Source organism: Caretta caretta, chromosome 10, assembly GCF_965140235.1.
Source record: "Caretta caretta isolate rCarCar2 chromosome 10, rCarCar1.hap1, whole genome shotgun sequence".
Lineage (NCBI taxonomy): Eukaryota > Metazoa > Chordata > Testudines > Cheloniidae > Caretta > Caretta caretta.
The window spans coordinates 66265472-66288838 of NC_134215.1; the positions used below are offsets into that span (position 1 = coordinate 66265472).

Sequence of the window (23367 nt, forward strand, 5' to 3'; positions counted from 1 at the left end):
AATGTGCAGCTGCTCAAAAAAGTGAACAGAATGTTGGGACTCATTAAGAAAGGAGTAGATAATAAGACAGAAAATATCATATATTGCCTCTATATAAATCCACGATATGCCTACATCTTGAATACTGCATGCAATGTGGTCGCCCCATCTTAAAAAAGATATATGGGAATTAGAAAAGGTTCAGAAAAGGGCAACAAAAATTATTAGGGGTATGGAACAGCTGCCATATGAGGGGAGATTAATAAGATTGGGACTTTTCAGCTTGGAAAAGAGACAGCTAAAGGGAGATATGATCGAGGCTTATAAAATCATGACTGGTGTGGAGAAAGTAAATAAGGAAGTGTTATTTACTCCTTCTCATAACACAAGAACTAGGGGTGAAATTAATAGGCAGCAGATTTAAAACAAACAAAAGGAAGTATTTTTTGACACAACGCACAGTCAACCTGTGGAACTCCTTGCCAGAGGGTGTTGTGAAAGCCAAAACTATAACAGGGTTTAAAAAAGAACTAGATAAGTTAATGGAGGATAGGTCCATCAATGGCTATTAGCCAGGATGGACAGGGATGGTGTCCCTAGCCTCTGTTTGCCAGAAGCTGGGAATGGGCGACGGGATGGATTGCTTGATGATTATCTGTTCTGTTCATTCCCTCTGGGGCTAGATGGACCTTTCGTCTGACCCAGTCTGGCCATTCTTATGTACCCTGCAGCTCCCTGCCCCCACGGGTGGCGAGGGACCCTGTAGCTCCTGACAGCTGCAGGCTGAAGTCACGGATTCTGTGACATCCGCAACCTCTGTGACCAAATCTTAACCTTAACTATTAACTAAATTTTAGTGAAAGTACCAGTGTTACTTATTCAGTGTGCGCAACCTCCTCCTCTTGTGGCTGATTTTTGAATGTGCTTTAAATGTACATAGCTAAACATACTCCAATCAACTGTTTCCAGTGTATAGAGGTTACTCAATGGTGTATAGGGGTTCGTGTTTTAATGCATCTCAAATTTCACTTCAGCCTCTAGAAGTGAGTAATTAAAGTTATGAAAAGATGCTGAAAATTTAAAAAATCACCTCTAAAGACTGTCACTGAGTTTGGCAAGGACAAATTTCAAGTTGATGCTAATGTGCTGTTTTGTACTGTATGCAGCAAGGCTGTAGCTTACATTTGAAGGCAGGCAATTGTAGAACACATGGAAAGCACTAAACATAAACTGAATGAAAAGAAATGAAAACGAGGCTGAAATAGCATGGACATCAACAACAGTAAAGAAACTTCACTGTGACTGCGTTATTTTATTAATTTTATTTTATTATTATGATTGGCACTGGCAGGCTTTGAACTTGTTTAAAATTGTAAATATATCAATAAAATGTTGTGTTCAACTGATAGCTATATATAATGGCTAGGGAAATTCAAGTTCAGCATTTCATTTTAATCACGGAAAAATAAGGATCTTTATATGTTTTTTTTAATCAGAGAATTTCAGTTTTTTTAATCACAGAAAACTAGGATCCCTGGTGATATCTTCTCTTCACAGTTCACGTATAAGGACCATTCTAAAAATAAGAAAATAGATTGCAAGAGGGTTGCCAAACTTCCTCCTGCCCCCCTATATCCTCCCCCCCCCACCTTGATATAGTGAGGTGAGGCGCTTTGTGCCAACCACCACACTGCATGGCAGTCCAAACTCTGAGTTCAAATCCTGCCCATCCTGCAGTGGACTGATCTCTATAAAGGATGGGCACAACCAATGCTTCTCCTGTCTAGGAGGGAGCCATATCCTGGATAAGTGCTTTGTGTGCAAGTTCTTCTGTGCCAGTACCCACATGTTCAGGTATGTTAGGCTCAGACTACATATATTTAGTGATCCATGTGGATCACTTAAGATCCAAGGGTGATAGTTATGACTAGAGCAACGCCAGATAAATGAGTATTGACCAGTAATCCCTCAAGCTCTCTTCATACTCCAGAATCAGGCAGTGGAAAGAAGGTGATGATTACGTGAGCAGAGTCAGCACCGTCAATGCTGACCACCTTAACGTCCACAAAGTCACCAATGCCCAAGAAGTTGGTGTCAGTAACCTCAGCACCAGTCCCTTTAATGTCAGCAGTCCAGCACTGATTACCTTGGCACCATAGACCTGATGCAGATAATTCCAGCTCCTGTGCAGACTGCCCCACCCACAGACAATAAAGCCAGCACCATTTTCCCTGCCTCCTCCATAAAGGGGACACCAATTTATATAGTCAGTCCAAACATAAGCGTAGATCCAAGAGTGCAGGACGGACTTGAGACATCACTCCTCAAAACACAAAGCCCCTAGGCATTTGGGCAGAACAATAGACTCATTACAGACTGAGCTGAGCAAGAAACTCAGATATGTTGTAGAGGCATCCATTTCACCCTTAGCGATGTTCCCAGTACCAAAAAGGTGGATGGATATCCGCCCTTCCTTGAGGAGATACTTTGCTCCTCATTATCACTAAAATACTACTTGTTGCCAGCATTGAGTATCAATGTGGGAGTGTCACTGGGCTGGCCAGCCTTAACTCGGTTAATACACATATGGCATGCTACTATGGCCATATTGACCTTACTTGAGACCATCCTCCCATGTGTGGAGGAGCAGATCATCATCCCACATGTCTAGGGAAAAAAAATCATGCAGCTTCACTGGCAAGACCACTTGCACTGGAACTGGATGTGGGCCGACAGGAACAGGAGTCAATAGAGGGACAACTCCAGTCTCTTCCCAGGGAATCCTCCTTATCACTGGGCAAGGCACATGTTCCAGCAATAGACCACTTTAAAACGTTCCAGGACTTCCTGTCCCAAATTGCTGAGATCCTGGACATTAATATTGTATTTATTCAGGAAAAGTCTCATAAGCTCTTTGATGTCCTGAGCATGACAACACAGGCCAGAATCGCTCCCCCTAAAAATGAAAGCATTGCTGGACTATCCAAAGGACTAAGGCAGACAGACCCTGGCCACTCTTCCTTCCTCAAACAGGCAGAGAAAAAAATTGAATCCCCCAAACCCAGGGTTTTTGGTTGTCTTTGCAGCACAAGAGCAACTGAAGTCCACTTAAGGCAATCCTAAGGATAAGGACCCTAAAAATTAGATCTGTATGGGTGAAACTCATATTTATCATTCTCACTGCTGCTTTGTGTGGTGGTCTACCAAGCACTGTTTTCCAAATACAATTACGCCATGTGGGACAACATCACTCTTCCTTTCAAAAATCCTGTGGGATGGAAGGGATGAAATGGAAGGTATCATCAAGGAGGGGCACATGATTTGAGAACATCACTGCAATCAGCCATGGATGCTTCTGATATGGCCAAAAGATCAAAGGCCATGGCCATGGCTATGAGACAAGTCTCTTGGCTCCAGGCAACAGGCATACCATGTCAAGTACAGGCCACAATAGAAGACCTGCCTTTCAAGGGAATGGAGCTCTTCAGCCAGAAAACAGATGAAGTGTTCCATTCCCTCAAGGGACTATATTAAGATCCCCAGGAATTTACACAAGTCTGTCTGTCTGTCTCTACAGGAAGTCTTATAAATCAATCCCTGGAAGGCAGTGGATGCCATCTTATTCCTCAGGTGATAGCCAAAATATCAGCAACTAAGCCTATCAGAAGCCTACACCTATTTTCAGGAACACCTTGCCATGTTCCACTGAGCCTGGGTTGCGAGCACAGCCAACAAATGGGCATTAGACATGACCACTCAAGGCTCCCTTTAATTTACTACTCCCTACATGCCCCCCTTCATCAACCCTTCTTAGGAACCCTATCCATGAGAGCCTGTTACAAACAGAAATGACCTCTTCATCTGGAAGCTGGATAAGTTGTACTGTGGGAGTACATGGGGAAAATGCTTCCACTCCCCATGATTCCTTATCCCAAAGAAGAAAGGGGTGGTTCTCCTATCCTAGACCTGAGGAGACTGAACAAATATATATATATTTCCTCAGATTCAGGATGGTAATGCTTGCCTCCATCATCCCGTATCTGCAGGCTCAAGATTGACTTGTGGCTCTCAGCTTGCAGGATTCATATTTCCACACAGCCATCCATCTGGCCCACAGGGAGTCCCTAGGATTCATAGTAGGACCCAGCTATTGCCAATACAAGGTAGTGACATCTGGACTTTCCATGGCACACAGAATCTTCACAAAATGCCTAGCGTTGGTAGCCGAACACTTTTTTTTTAAAGGCATTCATTTTTACCATTACCTGGACAATTGGTTCATCAGAGTAGATCCCAGCAGGAGGCTGCAGCACACCTAAAATTCACTCTTTCCCTATTCTCCCAATTCGGCTTCCTAATGAAGTACAAAAAATAGTGTCTCATCCCATCACAGATGATAGAGTTCAGAGCCCTGATTGACTCCCGTTCAGCAAGAGTGTTCTTCCCAAAGACAGGTCCCTGTTGATGCAGTTGCTAGTTTGTGGGATAGACTTGAGCTTGACTATGACGGTATGGATTTGTCTGGAGCTGCCAGGCCATATGTTTGTGTGCACGTATGTAACACTTCTTGCCAGATTTTACCTGCAACCATTCCAATTCAGTTTGTTCTCCAACAAGACACCAGATAAACAAGAAAGTGGTGGTCTCATGTCACAGTACTGAGCTGGTGAAAGAAACCTGGAAGTGTGTGTGGAAGGGTAGTGTTCTCTAGCCCCTCCATAACAAAGACCTTAATAACAAACACATCAGGAACAGGCTGGGGCGTCCACCTGGACCACCTACAGATGCAAGAAACTTTGTCCCCAGAGGACATGGGGCTTCACATCTAGGCCCTGGAACTCAGAGCCATCAGTCTAGCCTGCATGGCCTTCCTACCAGTTCTTCAAAACTCTTCAGTGCAGATCCTGACAAACACCTCCACAATGCACTACATGAACAGACAAGGAAGTGCACGTGCATCTACCCTGTGCCTAGAAGCCATCAAACTAATGGACATTGTGCCACCAACATGGGATAACCCTGATGGTCCTTCACCTCCCAAAGGTCATCAACAACCTTAGCAGATTTCCTGAGCAAACAGTCACCACTCACGAGGGGTCGTTACAGAAATCCATCATAAAGCAAATATTCCTACATTGGAGGATATTGGTAATAGACCTGTTAATTACCAGTGTCAATACCAAGTGCAAGAGCTTTTGATCCAGAGCAGTTCTGAGTCTAGGTTGTTACTGGTGCCTGCCTTCTTCCAGTGGGCTCAAGGCCTTGTATGTACCTTTTCACAGATTCCTCAGGGTCATTTCCAAAATCAAAGGAGACAGAATCATGATCATTCTTGTAGCTGTGTATTGGCTGAGACAGTTTTGGTTGACACACCTACTACAAATGTGCACCTAGCCTCCAATCCAACTCTGACTACCCAGACCTGATCTCACAATACCATAGTCAGATACTCTATCCAGAAATGAATTTGTTGCACCTATGTGGCTATTTGGGTGGCTGATTAACATGGACACAGATTGCTCACTGCAGGTCCAGGAAATCTTAGTACCGAGCAGGAAAACATCTTCCAGAAGAATGAATTAATCTAAATGCAAGCGGTTCTAGAAGAGGGTATCCCAACATGGTCTGGATCTGGTCCAGGCCTAGATACCACAGATTCTCAGCTACTTATTGCACTTAAAACAGGCTGGCCCCTTGTTCAGCTCTCTTAAGGTCTGCCTCACAACAGTCTCAGCTTGCTATCTGCCGGAACAGTCATGTTCAGTCTTTGCTCCCCATAATATCAAAGTTTCTCAAAGGACTATTGCATGTTTACCCACCAGTCAGAGAACCTACTCCTGCCTGGGATCTCAATTTGGTCCTCCTGAAACTAATGGAACCTCCATTCAAACCTCTGTTGGACTGCTCCCAGCATCATTTACTCTGAAGACAGGCTTTCTAGTGGCTATTATTTCAGCCAACAGAGTGAGTTTCAGGCACCTATGGCTGAGCCTCCCTATATTACATTCAGTAGGAACATGGTGGACCTCACCTATAGTTCATTTGGAAGATAGTCAGAATTTAATCTAAACCAAGTGGATTAGCTTGCCTATCTTCTTCATGAAGTCACGCTCTGGACTGGGAGAAAAGAAATTATACACTAGATCTATCCAAGACTTTGAATGATTTGGTGTGATCAATGTAATAAAGCAGACTGTTACCCTGTCTATTTTATAGCCATGGCTGGGCATTCCTAAAGGTCAAGCCATCTCTCAGAGGACATTGAAATGGATAATGCAATATATCTTGCTCTGTTAACAGTTGGCAAGGCTCACTCCACTAGAGCTCAAGCAAAATCCTCTGCCTCCCTCAGAAATGTGTCACATTCTGAAATCTGCAAGGTGGTGTTGTGGAGTAACCAGCTGACCTTTTTCAAGCATTATTCATTAGATTTAGCTGCCAGATCTGATGCTAAATTTGAGATACAAGTCCTACAATCATTATTCAGCTGATGCAGCTGAAACTTCTCATTCCCACCATTCTGAAGAGATGCTGCTTGTCGGTCTCCTACACTGACACACACTCAAAGAATCAGCATGGATCCCATGACCTGCCCTCCATCTATGCTTTTTGTAGTCCCCTGCTACTCCAGGCTTTGAATTATGAGAGAACTGAGGCAGAGTCATGGCTGACCCATCCTTTATGCCCTTGTACAGGAGCATGAGGAGACACGGGACACACATGCCCCCCGTACACACTTCTTCTATTCAAAAAACGATCTTTCACACAAGAAGTGCTTGGGGACCTACAGGGAGGTCTGCAACATCTCAAAGACTGCAACATCTCAAAGAAACACATTTACTGTAGAATAAGTAACCATTCTCTCCATGTGGCATCATATTGACACCAACATGGTTCATCAGCAGGATTGGAAACTTTAGATCCACTGCATAGACCTCTGCCACTGGAATTAATTGAATAACTGATTGCAGTAGCACGTTGCCATCTTCTGTGTGAATGAGCAGTAGGAGGATGAAACACACACTTTGCCAGTGGGTTTCACAGATATTTGCTAATGGCAGAGTGAAGTACATAAATCCACACCGTGTAGAGGTCAAGCACAGGAGTTTATTACATACAGCGCTGACGGAGTGTCACCTTGCTTATTAGGCTCAGAGACGCTGTCACTCAATTGATTACAAAGGAATATATGGATTTTCCATGGGCGGGAGAAAGTGACGGGGTAGGCAGTCCCACACCCCCAAATAGGTTTAGCTGCAAGACATGATAGCACAGTAGCCATTGGTCAAAGATTACATAAAGTCTCCGCCCATGGTCTTAAATTGACAAATTAACATTTAGCATTTAATTAGTACTTTAATAAATGTATTAGTATAAAATATGTATGTTGACTTTTGATTTGGGGTCCATAGGAATGAAGAAGCTCCTTTGATTGTCCAGCAGATACATATCTAGGGGTAAAAGCAAAGAAACAGTGACAGTACATGGCAATAAAGATTGTCTTTCAAGTTGCTTATTTGTGTTTTAAGGCAGGCATTGGTCCCTGGGAAAGGGAGGTGGGAGGAGGCCATATCTTATACTGACATGCTTGAACCTTTCATAAACTCAAGGTTGGATGTGTGGGAAGAACATCTCCCTACAGAAGAAACTAACACAACAGAAACAGGGCTTTTTTGTTCTATTTGCAACTTTGAATAAGACACAATTATTGCCTCCAACATCTGGCGTTTTGCTGAGCAGGCATATTTTAGCAAAAGCAAGGTTATCTTTGGTTATTCTGCTTTCTCTTAGCTAATCTCTATTTGCTAGGCCTCTGACCTCTTTACCAAACTCTGGATTTTGGGCCTGTACACAAATCCATATGCCAGGTTATTACATTAGCAATGGATTTTAACCCTTCAGTCCCTCCTCTTGACCCTAGGGTTCCCTAACCCGCCAGGTCAAATATACCAATTTTAATGTACCTAGTCTATTTTGGGGTCCCTGGTAAAGCACCAATACCATCAGGAATGTTAAGATAGACACTTCCCACATAACTTGACAAAATAGCACCCAGATTCATTCCTAGGGGACCTTATTACCTGAGATGGCATTGCCCATGATTATTGCTTTAACCTTTACTGCCTGGTTCCGCGCCTTTGAGTACTTCACATCGGCCTGGTCCATGGTTTTCCCTATCAGGGTGTACCTCCGATGGCCTTCCCCAATATGCCTCTGGGCATTGGCCACCAACTCCTCCATCTTCGCCTGCAGGGCCTGTAGATCCTCCTCTAGATACTTACTGCTGTAGTGTCATTCCAGATCCCATGTTAGGTTACCCATTATTGGCGGAGTATGGTGGAGCCACGTTCCTTCAACAGTCAGGGTTGCCCTTTGGGGAACCGTCATGCACACGGAGGGATGCCTCGAGGGGCAGGGCTTTTTATTTAGCTTGATGGAGTGGTTCTGGGCAGTTATACACCAGTAGGTACCGTTCATTTGGACCAGCTCCGTGTGCGCCAGTTTCTCAGTGATGGCCACTTTGAACCTAGACAGATTTGTTAGAATATTATATGGGCATGTACACAGAATTTCCTTATTAGAGTGGGTGCAACATTCACGAGGATACAATGCTCTCCCAGCGACCTCGGAGTATGCAATGCCTTCTATCTTAATAACATGACCCCTCCTCCATACTGGCAGGGAGGTCACCATCCTGGCTTGCTGTAAATGAGGGATGCCCAGAGGCACCAGAAGGTGAAAGAGTATACTGTGACCTGTCCAAACCGGTCTTTGGACTCTCATTGATTCTCTGTTTTCCCATGCCCACAGAGGGGTACTGGGGAGATAGGGTCCCACCACTTCCATAAGGGCTGGATGGACCCGGCCATCAAGGAGATCGGTTACAATTCGCTGTATGGTGGTGGCCAGAATTTGTTCTGCTCTCCAACAAGTCTCCTCCAGTGCCTTTTATTTTAGTACCATGTCAGTATAATTGGCACACTACTTGCGTCCTTCCCCATGCACCACAGGGACAGCAGGAGCCTCCCCATGGTCACTCCGGTTGTCCTGGTCACCCTTCAGTCCTTCCTCCTCCACCTTCTCTTGTTTACCTGTGGAGACACTTGTGGGAAATATTGTTCGTATTGGTAGATGCTGATTTAAAATAATAAAGTTTTTTTTTTTTTTTATAGATGGCCACCACCAGTGTTTTATGGTGGCTCTTATTTGTCTTCACTTTAGATGAGCTGGAGAATGGATGGCATAGAGCAGCAGAGCCCGTATGCATTCCAGGGCTACCAGCTCCTCCCACCCTGGCCCATACCAGACCTGATGTTTATATTTACAGCCTAGTTTTTTTTAATTTACTTCTTGTGAGTGGGGCTTATGGTTGCATATAGCTTTTTAAAATTTACTTCCTTTTTTGGCACTATAGCTGCACAAACTTTAATAGGACTTGCTTGTGCAATTTTTTGGCCCATTTATCTTCCCAGTAATTTCCTTTTTGTTTTTTACTTGAGATTTTATTATGTGCTTTTTTACTACTGCCAGTTCTGATGGTAGTTTGGCAGCTTCTGTTAGTCTTTGAACTGCCTTTATATTATTAATTGGCTTGCCAGTTGTTATAAAATTTTTGCGTGACCACACGTCTATGTAGTTATGTACTACTCCGAATGCATATTTGCTGTCTGTGTATACAGTGAGCTTCTTGCCTTCCCCCACTCTCAAAGCTTCAGTAAGGGCTATTAGCTTCGCTTCTTGTGCTGACTTTGATCCTTCCATTTGACCTGACGCTATTACTGTCCCATTACTGAGTATCACTGCCCATTTGGTGTGTGGCACTCCATTTTTATACTTTCTTCATTTATTTACATATAGAATTATATTTGGATTCTTTAATGGCTCTTTTTTAACTTTCCCCAACACTTTTTTTTTTTATAAGACATTTGTGTACCTTTTTTTTTTTTTTTAATGTTTAGACATTGAGCTACATTTATTTCTTTGTTTTTTACTATAGAGAAGTTGGGGTTTTGCAAGCACAGTGTTGATTCCCACTGACTCTTGCATGCATCTGTTACAGATTTTAGCCGTCCGGTATTAAGGAGATCAATAAGTGTATGGGGTGTACATAGCATTAATTTCTCCGTGAGAGTGTATGATTTACAAGCTTTTACCGCCCACGTAGCGCAATTCAGAGCTGCTACGCACTCCGGTAGTCCCTGGGATACAGGGGGTCTTAAGGTAGATAAGTATGCTACTGGACGCTGCTTATTTCCCTGAAGTTGTGTTAATACAGCTGAGTATTGAGTTTTGCTATGGCTGCAGTAAAGGTGGAATGGCTTTCCCATATTGGGTAAGCCCAGGCTGGGGGTGGAGGCTAAAGCCTGTTTTAATTTTATAAATGCCTCCTTTTGTTCTGTGCCCTATATTACTAACTCATTTGCAGGCTTTTCTTCTCTAGTGAGGCTTTGAATTGGTTCCATTATTTTTGAGTAGTTTGAAATATATGTTCTATAGAAATAGAGGAGTCCTAGCACCTTCCGGACTTCCTTAACTGACTGTGGTTTTTTTAACTTTTGAATGCTTGCTTTCTGTCTACTGTGAGTGCTTTTTCTCCCTGTGATATGTTATGCCCTAGATATAAAACCTGCTGCTGTTGCGATTGAGCTTTCTTCACGCTTAATTTAAATTTTGCCTTGTGAAGATATATAAACAGTTCATTTAGGGTTTTTAAATGGTCCTTTTCATTTGAACTGGCAATCAGCAAGTTATTTACATACTGCAATATTACAGTATCCCCTTCCAAAGGCACTTGTGCTATTACTTCTGCCATTGCCCTGTGGAAGATAGAGGGAGAATTATGGAACCCCTGGGGTACTTGGATCTAAGTGTACTGCTGGTCTCCCACTGTAAATGCAAATTTTTTCTGTCTCTCTTTTGCAAGGGGAATACTCTAAAATCCATTAGCTATATTCAGGACTGAGAATACTGAGTGTCCTGGTTTTAGCAAATTAAGGATGGTGGCAGGACTTGCCACAATTGGATGTGCCTTTGGAGTCACCCGGTTAAAGTGGGTGTAGGCTATAGTTAACCTTCAGGCCTGTCTGGTTTCCGGATGGGCCAAATTGGGGAGTTAGTTGTGGAGGTGGTTTTTTTAATTACCCCTTTAGATTCCAAATTAGTTACTATAATTTTAACTGCCTCTAAGGCTTCTGGTTTAATTGGGTACTGCCTGTGGGCTTTGAGTTGGTTCTTTTACAGATACAGGCTTCATGTTTACTAGCTCACAATCTTGTTTATCTGTTGCCCACACTTCAGGGTGACGGGAAAATGGTGTTTTTACTGGACTTCCTGCCCCCCTCGCCACCCCCCCCCCCCCGACTCTGGTATTATTGCTTTACTACTGGCAATTATGGCTATATTTTGAGATAATTCCTTCTGTTTGGACCCTCCAGCCCATTCAATGCAGCTAGCTCTGGGGTTGATTACTCCCCCAAGCTCCTTAAGGAGATCTATGCCGCAAATTGTGTCTCCCTGCTTGGGGCAAACCCAGATTTGACTGACTATATCTTTAAATTTTATTTTTACTGGCTGGCTTAGGGTTGCTTTTAATTTTTCCCTTTTTCCCTTTTTAATTTATATGGTTCTACTGGTGAGGGGGAGATTTTGGCTGGTTATTGATACCGAGACTCCAGTGTTTATTAACATGTTGCACGGCCGGGCCCCCACTCATGCGTTAAAAAACATTCTGGGGTTGCCTTTGGTTTTAGCTACAGAGGCCACTAATACCTATTTGCTAGCCAGGAGTTTGAGTAACTCCTGGATTTGTTTAATTTTTTGTTTTTGTTTTTAGGTACTAGTTGTATTAGTTTTATTTTGTTTGTTTGGCCACTGGCCTTCCTCCCCCCCTCCCCCCCCCGGAGCGGAAGCAGTTTTTTTTTTTTATGTAGCTGCTTTTTTTTTTTTTTTAACAATTACTGCATGTTTTGATTTTATTTTTATTGTTATAGTTATGTGCCAGATATCCGGGCTTACTGCACGTGAAGCAGGTAGTGGTTCTGATTGCATGAACTGCTGTAATTTCCTTAGAGGGGGATGGTTGTTGCTACCTTCCTCTTTTTTCTGTTTTTTACTTCTGTGGCCCATTTCATTACTGCTGAGTATCTCTCCCACTGAGATGCCTAATGCCAGGACCGCTTGGTGGTCTGCAGACCGCCCTTCCTTTAGGATTTGGAGGAATACACTATGGTTTCGGGATGTTATATTCTCCAGACCTGAATAAGCTCGAAATGCATTCTATTTTTTTTTTTTTTTTTTAGCATAAGACATAGCAGACTCCCCCTTCTGCTGAACTAGTGATTGCAGAGCCCCTCAGTTAGTGGTCTGGGGTCCTAGAACGGCAGATAGTGCAGTTCTGAATTCTGTTACCGTGCTTGCCTCTGGGTTTGGAATTCCTGCTGGTTCTCTAGCCTGATCCCCTCCAGCAGGGTTGGGGTTATGATCTTCAGCCCAGTGCCCCATCTTCCATCTATTTTCTAAGTTGTTCCACACATCTCTGGGGCATTTACACTTGACCAGGATGTGAACATTCTTCCTATGGAGGCTGTGTATTTTAGCCAGGCCATCCAGCTTGTCCCAGAACTCAGTGTTCTTGTTATTTTGTTTTGAGTTTGCGTAAATCAGATAGTAATGCCTGTTTTTCCTGCGGGGTGAAAGGACAGTAGATTTCAGTTGTTTTTGTTCTGAGTCCACTTACTGGTTCACCCTCTGCATTAACATTTCTGAACCTCCTTAACAGCATTTTGATTGGAGCTCCCTGGGGCAATTAATTCTTGTGACTTCCCTTTATTGTCTCTGGGGGTGCCCAAATTCGGCCTTTCACACAAAGAAATGTATGGAGGGGGTTTTGATTCCTCCCCTTTGCCTTGTGCTGCTGAGTTTTCCTACAGATAGTTAATTAGTGGTGCTCTTGGCTGACAAGTGCCGGGAGTGGGCTCTCCCACTCCTACTCTGGGCGTGTGTCCCAGGCATGGTGAATGGAAAAGATCCCAAAACAAAAGAACTACAATTTCCTGACAATTATATGGTTTAAAGCACAAGATTTTATTCTTTCGAGCATGATTCTTAGATTTTAAAGTTGCAATTTCTTTTTCTTTTAAGTTGAGTACATGTAATAACACTACTACTGCCTTGTCTGTTTTGTCACCTTTCTGATTATTTTACCAAGTAACCAGATTTGTCTCTGGTCCGGCTGCAGAGTAGTTTGTTTTTTTAGCTGCTGTCTGCTGAGTTTTGACATGTTTTTATTTTAAATACTCTTGAGGGCTGATTATTGCCTCTCCCTTTGATGCCATGGGCTTTTACTCACCCCAGCTGCTGACCTTGTTTTTGGGAACTTTCGTTTTCCCCTCTAAATGCCATAGTCTTAATCTCTACAGCCTGTCAGCCTTGATGGGGATTTACCTTTTCTCCTTTTTATGCTATGGCCTCAATCTCCACAGCCTTTTATGAGGATGTCTCCCCACTCTTTTTAACTACCGTGCGGTCTTACGTTACACACAGCTGCCGGCCTTATTGGTTGGAGACTTTGTGCGATTCAAAAGCATGTACGTCACATGTTGGGGAGGGGGCACTCCCCTAGGACTTGCAATGTTATGTGCAATGGGGAAATGGGACCACAAGTTTGCACTGCCTACCGCTTGCGTACCCAGCCAGTCCTGGGCTTAACTCACGGCCAATCGCTTGCTGGTGGTTTATTCAAGTCCCCCGTAACACCCCTTAGTTTAAACTGTACATGACCCTCTTGCACTCGTCTTCCCTCCCAATTGGTACCCTTTTTTAACCCCTCTGTTTGGACTGCACGTGTCTAGGTTCCTTCACACTTAAATATAAAAAGTGGAAACAAGATGTGTCTGAAAGGGGATGAGAGACTTCTATCCCTGGCCTAATGAGGTAGTAAAGTAAACATACTCACCTCCTTCTTGGATTTCAGTCTTAGTTCCTTAATCACCTCACAAGCCTGTATCCCAGACGAGCCCCCAAACTGAAGGACATAAATCCACACCGTGTAGAGCTCAAGCACAGGAGTTTATTACATACAGTGTTGACGGAGTGTCACCTTGCTTATTAGGCTCAGAGACACTGTTAATCAATTGATTACAATGGAATATATGGATTTTCCATGGGCGGGGGAAAGGATGGGGTAGGCAGTTTCACACCCCCGGATAGGTTTAGCTGCAAGACATGATAGCACAGTAGCCAATGGTCAAAGATTACATAATGTCTCCGCCCATGGTCTTAAGTTGACAAATTAACATTTAGCATTTAATTAGTACTTTAATAAATGTATTAGTATAAAATATATATGTTGACTTTTGATTTGGGGTCCTTAGGAATGAAGAAGCTCCTTTGATTGTCCAGCAGATACATATCTAGGGGTAAAAGCAAAGAAACAGTGACAGTACATGGCAATAAAGATTGTCTTTCAAGTTGCTTATTTGTGTTTTAAGGCAGGCATTGGTCCCTGGGAAAGGGAGGTGGGAGGAGGCCATATCTTATACTGACATGCTTGAACCTTTCATAAACTCAAGGTTGGATGTGTGGGAAGAACATCTCCCTACAGAAGAAACTAACACAACAGAAACAGGGCTTTTTTGTTCTGTTTGCAACTTTGAATAAGACACAATTATTGCCTCCAACATCTGGGATTTTGCTGAGCAGGCACATTTTAGCAAAAGCAAGATTATCTTTGGTTATTCTGCTTTCTCTTAGCTAATCTCTATTTGCTAGGCCTCTGACCTCTTTACCAAACTCTGGACTTTGGGCCTGTACACAAATCCATATGCCAGGTTATTACATTAGCAATGGATTTTAACCCTTCACAGAGGAATGGTGAGACTCAGGAATCTTGGGTTCCATTTCAGGCTCTGGAGATGAATGTGTTCCTGTGGGCACCGATTCTCTTCTTACACTTCCTGCTCCAGCTTGGGTCATGTAAAAGGAAGTGTCTAGCAACCTAACAGCTAATTTCATGGCTATGATTTCATCACTGTGAAACAATTTTTTATTCCAACAAAATAAGTCTTCAAAGAACACAAGTAAATTTTAATCTGTCAAAATTTTCTATCAGTCTCAAACAATGTTAAATTCCTTAACTGTCTTGAATTGGTGTTAACACCCCTTGCAACTTTCCAAGGGAGGGTGGGGGGGAGAAAAAAGAATGGGAATTCTCAATTATAAAGGGGACTGAAAAAATATAAATAATTTTTTCACAGTGGCCAAGGGCTTGAAAAGTTTGAGGGCAATCTAAAAAATAGAAAACTAGAGAACTAAACTGGAGAATTGAGGCAGAACAATTTCACACAAAAGGAAATAAACATAGGCTGCATCTTCAGTACAGCACTTACAGTGGCACAGTTGCACCGATGCAGCTGCGCCACTGTAGAGCTTTTGATGGAGACGCTCTAAGCCGATGGGAGAGAGCTCTTAACCCCTGCCTCCGCAAAAGGCAGTAGCTGTGTCAGCAAGAAGCTCTCCTGCTGACATAGCACTGTCTACACCAGCGCTTAAATTGGTATAGCTTACATCGCTCAAGGGTGTGGATTATTCACATCCCAGAGCAACATAAATTATAGCGAAGTAACCTGTAGCGTACACCAGCTAATACAAAACAAATTATTGGGAAAGGTGGTGGGGAGGTATAAAGGCAGGAAAAGTAGCATAAGATCAGCACAAAAACTTATGGCATGTTAAACCAGGTGGTGGAGTTATTTTAGTTCATAAGTATTCTATTTCTACAAAGATTCAGTTTGGAGTAGTAATATGGAGTCTTTCATGTCTCATTTGCCAGTTCAAATCCAGTCTAAGTTTGTAGTGACTGAAAGCTACCACTGCTTAATAGCAGTCTGATGATTTATGTAAAATGAGTTGGTGTTCCTTATCTAGTTTGTACTGAAGTGATGACCATATCACAAAAAAAGCCACATAATTGGAACTAATTTACTCCTTTTGTGAACTATCACAATAGACAGGTCTTGGATTGAATGGATATAGAATCTAAACTGTCCTCAGTTGTAGACATGGTCCTTCCATGTCAGGGTTGGTAAAGCAATGAAAGGAAGATTGCACTACTGCTGTCTGAATTGTATATCTTTTACAGGTAATTAGAAAACTTCAGTAACCGATAAATCTCAGTTCTGCCTTCTAAGCTTGTCCTGAAACTTTTAATATCATACACTATAATTGGCAACAAAAGGAGTCAATTTCCATAGTAGAATGGCTGTGTTAATATTTTTAATTAAGTGGCACAAAACTTTGTTACTGCAGAGTTAAGGTTATCTGGCGATAGCTCGTGCGCCCTTTTAGAAAATGGAATTCAGCAAATCTAAAACTTGTGAAAACCAGGAAATACAGAGTTAAGGTACACACCCAAGCAACCTTAACTCTTCCTCCCTGGAGCTGGCAATAGTCACTGGGAATTAGCTACATGAACTCCATCTGCTTTCACTGTGTTAAATGTAGCTGGAATGGTGGAAGAGCTGTGATTGTCATCTGAGATGAACTGTGGTGTATGTGAGCCCCTCTCCCTGAGTCCTGTGTATGAGATCAAAGGAAAAAGGTGCATGTGTACCTTGAGAGATCCAGTATGCCTCATTTCAGCACTGTGTTGCATAGGTTGTATCACTAGTAGGGCACAGGGGTGGTCTTGTTGTGGGGATTGTGAGGCCTTAGGTGGGAGATGAGCGTGGTCTGAGGGTTTTATGAAGGATAAGTGAAAGTGTTAGATGGCATCATGTGCATAAGGGTGAAGAGGTAGTAAAAGGCTGAAGGAGTTGTAAAAATAAGTAAGGTGATGTTTTTACTGTGGCGCAGGCTAAGTGTATGAGTGTATCAGTACAGGACAAAGGCAGAATATGAGTATTTGTGCTGTGAATGTATTGGCCATTGCTCAAAGAAGACAGAATTAAGGTTACATGGTTGTGTATCTTAACTGTATTTCCTGGTTTTCACAACTTGAGTTTTGCTGAACTTGAGCTTCTGGAAGGGCACAAGCTATTGCCAGACAACTGTAATGCTGCATTAACAAAGGTTTTTTTGCCATTTAATTTCCTAGTTTTTTTAACAGAAAGATAAATGTTGATGGTAGGAGTTAATGGTCATTTAGTAATTTTCAATTACTCCTGTGAACAGGTAATAATACCTAGCTCTTACATAAGTCTTTGGTAGATCTCAAGGAGGGACACATCATTATTCCCCTTATAGAGATGCGGAAGCTGAGGTACAAAGCACTGATATGCCTTGGCCAGTCACCACTTGGCCAGTGGCAAAGCCAGCAATAGAGCTCCCAGTTCACTGCCTTTCTCGACTAGGTCACATGGTTGCTATGGGTTTCCTAAGTGTTCCCCCACTCCTCATTCACACACACACACACACACACACACTTCACCCCACAGGTACACTTTGTCGTTTAAGTGGAATGGGAATTATACTCTTACTTTGAAAAGTTTGGAGCGTGTAGTTGTTTACAGAGCCAGTGAGAGAAATCTCAGACGTGGTCTATGTCTTCAGAATTTGATTGTTTTGTGACTTGGTGATTACAGTAACTTTAAGCATGTGAGAGAAAACTGGTGTCTCCCCACCCACCCACCCACCCACCATTTCCAGCTCACTCTCCCCTTCCTGTCCCATTAAACCATTAACATTTTTTTGTGCCAAGTGTGCACAAAAAAGTTGGTAGAATCTGTGAATTGTAAGAAAAGCTGGGGGGGGGGGGGCGGGGGGGGATCAGGGGAGGCGGGATCTCAGGAACATCTTGTGCAAATGTCCCCAAATTTGGATCACTATAAGGCACAGCAAATTTCAAGACCATCAGGATGTGCATGTGGATTTTGGAACACTTAGAAAAAAAAATTTAAACAGAAAAATCTTCTCAATCTTAACAGTAGCAGAACTAGTGCTCCACTGTAATATTGTATAAAATAAATCATCAGCAGCGGCTTTGCAATATGCAGATATCCAGCACAGGATAATCGTGAAGGCATAGAAGGCTCAGAGAGGTCTGAAATGGCCCAGTCATATCCATGTGATGGTCTCAGATGAATGAGAACACTCTTTGGAGGTGCATATAACCTAAAACAATAGCTCTGAGACAGATGAGCTAATCCATTCATGTCAGTGAATGTTCCCATTCCTCCTCCCCAGTTCTGAAGAGTTTGTGATATGTATCTTACATACCCATTCTCAATTCCTCACCTTAGTCTCAGCAGTGTGTTCCAGGTTAATGGGCTGAGCATGATTGTTCAAAGCTTTCCACCAGTGGGGCAGAGCTTCCTGTGGCTTACATGGGGGGAGGGGTCAGGCAGGGCAATAGGCTCATACCCCTAGATCTTAGTTCACATGAGGGGGACAGGGAGAGGGGCTCAGACACTCACCCAGAAAAACAAACCCCAGAACCTGGCTCTCACTCAGAGGGGAGGAGTAGGGCTCAGATACCCACCCAAGAGGCATGGCCTCCCATATTCCAGCTCCCATGATGGAGGGCATGAAGAGGGGTTCAGATTGCACATAGTGGGATGGGGGGGACAGATCTTGGCACAATCACAGAAGGGAAGAATGTGGTTCTGACGTGTCACTGCCCCTATTCTCCCCCTATCACTTACCCCCATGTTCCTTTCCTAGTGTCTTTGCCCCTGTGAGCCCCAAAACCCTTTCACCTTTCCTACCACCCATTTCCTGTAATCACCTTTCCCATAAACCCCCTTCCCCTCAATGCAGCCCCAAGCCCCTCTAACCTCTATTTCCTCCAACTCCTCTACCCCCTAATGTGCCTCTTCCATGCTAGCAAGCATTATTTTGTGTACAAAAATACTTTGATTTCATTTCCCCAAAAGAATAATAAAACCTTGACAGGAAGATTTTAGCAATATTCCCTCCAACCTTTTCCAGATTTCTGTTGAAGGTGTTTGAGACTCTGGTGTGATGATTTCAGCCCTGGTTGATCTCTATCTGTGTGCAAAAATTTGTTGCCAAAACATGTCAATTTTAATAAGCAGTTTTCTTCTCTAGGGATGGCATCAGATGGTCCCAAATTTGGGTCACTAACAGCATCCCACCACAGCATGAGGCATTCCAAATGTCAGGAAAATCCAAGCAACCATGCGGATTTTAGAGCACTTGGAAGAGTCAAGCTAGAAACAGAAAAGTTGCTCTTAACCTTAATGATAGCTAGTGCTCTGTTATAATGCAGTGGGTTCAGAAGAGAACGAAAGTGAAAGGTTCTGAAAATGACTTTAAAACTGAGTTTCCTTAATGTAGCCTAAACAGTTAACAAACCATTTTAAACTCTCTTTTTTACACTGGGGGCATGGCAGGAGATGTTTGTTATATAAGCATACATAGATCTTTAAATGTGTTTTAAAGATTTTAATGGCCCTTTGATTTTACCAAACCAAGAAATATTAACATTCATTTTGTTGTTGTTTTGTCTTTTCTTTTGTCAATGTAGATCTGAAGAGAAATGACTATACGCCTGACAAAATTATATTTCCTCAGGATGATTCTCCCGAATTGACAATTCAGCCTGGAAGCTGCACCAAAGAATCAGAATCAACTAGTTCTATTCACCTGATGCTGTAATGACATGAGCAAACACTGGCTTTACACAGTGTCACTAAGTTGTAGATTATCTGTCTTCCATAAAATCAGATGAAAGAGAGATCAAAACAAAGAACCAAGCATTATAAGTGGAATTTTGATGTCTGGTCCATAATCTAAGGACCTAACAACTTGTGGTAACCATTTACAGAGATGAGCTGGCAGCTGATTATTTTAAGGGTTGAATGACAAGTATTTATGAAATGTTTTTAAAGGATCTTTTTAGGAGAAGGTATTTTTAGTTTTGCTTTTGTCCAATGGAGGTTCGTCTAATCCTGTGGTGCAATAGGCTCTTGACTAAAAGGACTTTTTTTTGGATGTTTTAAGGCAAAGTGTCTGTTTGGCAGCTGGTTTACTGTCAGCCAGCTAGAGAAAAGGGAGACTGCATCCTCCTTCATTGTCAGGTTTCCCTGGGCATTATCAGAAGTGACCCATCTCATTAGATGCCATGTATTTTCATCTGGCCTTTGGAAGGGAACGGATCCAAAGGATCTGTGTATATCGTGCCAGTATGCTGAGGTTGAAGTCAGAAATGGATCTATTCCAATAAAGAGTTTGTCTCCTGAATCAGGATTCAGCTTCATAGGTGTGAAGCCAGTTTGTATGGAATAGAGCCTTAATTGTGTAATGAAATTTCTTGTTTTTATACATTTCAGTTTTATCAAGTCACTGTAACAAATAAAGCCAGGATAGACTGGTATAATTACATCATATAGTAGAAAAGAGTACATACTCGTCCAAACAAGAAGTTGTCTTGTTTAAAAAAAGAAAAAGAAAAAAAGAAACAAGTCGGGGAAGTGCTTTTTCTTGTAATGACTGCTTCTGAAGTTATGCCTTCCAAAAATCTCATAAAACCAGTATATCAAATCAGAATGTACACATGAACTTTTAAATGTATTTAAAATTGTATAGAAACATCTTTAATGTTATGTTGTTTGTGGTACTTATTTAAAAAAAGACTAGGGTTGGATTAGCATTATGTAAAGTACGGGAGATTGCAATGCAACTTTATGCCAATAAAATGTAATTTAACTGTCCCAAATCTTGTTGAGTATTCAACAAGAAAAACCTGTTGTCCAACTGAAGTTTCATGCTGCGATTTTTATTTTGTTTGTTACATAGGTACTAATTTGTAATTTTTAATTGAAGGGCAATATAAAGCTCTATAAATTTTTTTTATTCCGTAGTGTATCTTATAGATACAAACCTAAGGCACGAACACAATAGCTGTTTAAATCGTGTTTTATGTTGATGGGGGAAAGGTAAAGTGTATTAAAGATATAATACTATATACATTTTGTATATCATTAAATCTTTAAATCTAAAATAAATTTATTCTTGTTTACAGACTTCTGCTGTCCTTATCTGAAAGGGATGTCTTAAGGTTTCTTGGGGCGAATATGAGTTTATGCAGGAGCATAGAAATTGCCATATTAGATCAGGCGAGTGATCAATCTAGTCAGGTATCCTTGTTCAAAGGTGGCTAATGCCAGAAGCTTGAGGAAAATGTAAAAACTCCCCTATTGGACAACTATGTAATAACTTGAATAATGAATAAACATGAGTATAAAAATTTTAAGCTAATTAAAATGTTTATTTAGCATTAGAAACACATTGCTTAATTAGAGTTATATGTATATAAAATTATGGGGTAGCCTGAGCAGTAGGTATGGTTGCAGTTCTGTCTTTATTGCTGTTAAGTAAACTGGAAGACAAGTTTTAATATGTAAATCTGGTCTTTCAACTTTAATTCCTGTATCATTATATTTTAGCCAAGCAAAACTAACATTTAATGAACCAGATAAGGATGTGTTCAAAGGGAGTGTCTACCACAGGCAGTTTTTCAGGGATATGATCAAGGACCTGGAAGGACATATAATAGAAGCAAGATTATAAAAATATTTCAGTTACTACAGGAAAAAAATGTAATAGAACTCTGGGTGAGTGTGGGTATGTGTGTCCATATATACACACACAAAATTTGCAGGCTAGGAGAGTTAGACACAAACATTTGACAATATGGAGTTTTTATTCATACCAACTCAACTAGTGTTTTGCCTGTGAATTTATTTTTTGAAACCCATTTTTGAACTTTTGAAATCTTGATGTGTGACAGTAGAGAGCCACTCCACTATGGAGCAGAGAATGCGTTAGGACCAGTACTCCTGCAAAGCTTGCAAGTTATGTGCAGGACTTGGAATTCCCTGCAGGAGTTTGAGTATTGAGCTGTGGGTGAGTCTAACCCCATGTACATTGCCATCTCGAGAACACATTTGTTTCATAAGATTTACAGGTTTCCTAGTGCCAGATAAAATATAAAATAATTCTGGACAGGGCCATCTCTGGGCCAGGGACAACCCCCCCATCCTCCAGCCCAGTCTCCACCCCCATTCCACTCCTGTCCCACCCCTGCTGCCGGCACCAGGTTACCCACTAACCCCCCAGGCCCTTTGGACCCCGAAGTGTGGAGCCCCCCCAAAGCATGGTTGTCCTGGTCCTTCCTATGGACAGGACGGCTCTGATTCCAGAATTAAGAAAAGAAAATCACAATCTCAAAAATAGTCCTTAAGGCGCTAATTCTCCTTGAGATCAACAACAACAATATTAAAAGCAAACAGTTTCCCAAGCTGTTTGAGATGTGGTGAAAAAAGAGCAGGACTTTTTCAAAAGTGAATAGCCCTTAATTTTCAATACTCTTAAGTGCCAAATGCATTGTCCCACTAACCTCAAATTATCTAACATAATTCTCTCTGTTGGAACATGCATGATATTCCATGCTAATTGGTTTGGTTTCAGCTAAATTTAGAGGGGGCAGGGATCAACATCATAACTGACCAGGTTTAAATTTAAGTGTGTAAAGATTGCTCTTTTTCTCCATGACTGAGCATAAGAATCAGCAAAGTATATTCAACATCTTTTCCCTATCCCCAAAAACAGATTCATAATTCACCATAGTTGGTGCCTTTACCTCAGGTTTCAGACCTCTGGTTTAAACTATCCACTGCATACTTTAAAATATCAGATAGGAAAAATAGGTACAATACTGAAAGTCCATATTTTCAACAAGTTTCTACATTTTTGAAAATAAAAGATTAAAATCTATTCCAATTCAGGAGAATTGTTCTGAACCATCTGAAAACAAATGGCAATTAACTGATTTTCATATGTTCTTAAACTATTGTTAAAAGATATGTATTAAAATTTTCCCTTTTCCTTTATAATGAAAATATGGAACTCTGAATTGATCGTCATACTGAAGGAGCATTTGTTGTTGACTTTACACAATTAAAGAAATATTTTCCCCAGAAGATATTCTTTAGCTGACACATTCAGCTAGATTTTCCAATATTTTTTCATTGTTTATTTTTTTAAAAAGCATTCTGATGGACTCGTGTGCATAATATGTGATCATAAAATGACTAAGCATTTTCTTTGCTGTTGACTCAACTTCCTGTAAAATAAAATGCAATCTCACTTCCTCAGCCATCAATATCCCTTTCATCCAGAACCTTTTAATGTTATTAATTTGTTAATTTAAAATAAAACAATCAGTCAAATGCAACAGAAGGTATTAAGGACTGTTCCCTTGCGGTATTTAGGTGCTGACGTATGTCAGAGCTAAACAATCTAACTGCACTGTCACGAAAGTACATAAAAGGTGAGTCCACCCAGAGGGCTGGTTCCCTAGCTACCGATGATCAGCCATGTGACCTGGGAGAGGAGCGGCACTTGTTTTTCAGCCTGTGACTGCACTTT

General features: G+C 41.7%; 2 protein-coding genes across 11 annotated transcripts in view; one reads left to right on the plus strand and one right to left on the minus strand.

Annotated features, from left to right (window-relative positions):
- Positions 1 to 20960, plus strand: part of TRPM7 (transient receptor potential cation channel subfamily M member 7) — a 130678-nt gene extending 109718 nt beyond the window's left edge. Inside the window, exon 40 of the mRNA XM_048867305.2 lies at positions 19463 to 20960. Within this exon, the coding sequence (XP_048723262.2) occupies positions 19463 to 19593 (131 nt within the window). The 3' untranslated portion in view covers positions 19594 to 20960. The remainder of the gene's footprint in view (positions 1 to 19462) is intronic.
- USP8 (ubiquitin specific peptidase 8) overlaps positions 7067 to 23367 on the minus strand; it is an 88714-nt gene continuing 72413 nt past the window's right edge. Inside the window, exons 20-22 of one of the 10 annotated variants that reach the window (XR_012670268.1) lie at positions 13934 to 14390; positions 12397 to 12661; positions 7067 to 7430 (exon numbers count right to left, since the gene is read on the minus strand). Coding sequence is in view for 1 of the 10 variants with exons in the window: in XM_048867314.2 (XP_048723271.2) it covers positions 14277 to 14390 (114 nt within the window). In the remaining 9 variants the exon portion in view is untranslated. Of the gene's footprint in view, positions 12662 to 13932; positions 14391 to 23367 lie in introns of those variants that run through there. The other 9 variants (XR_012670269.1, XR_012670265.1, XR_012670266.1 and 6 more) reach the window with 9 other exon arrangements.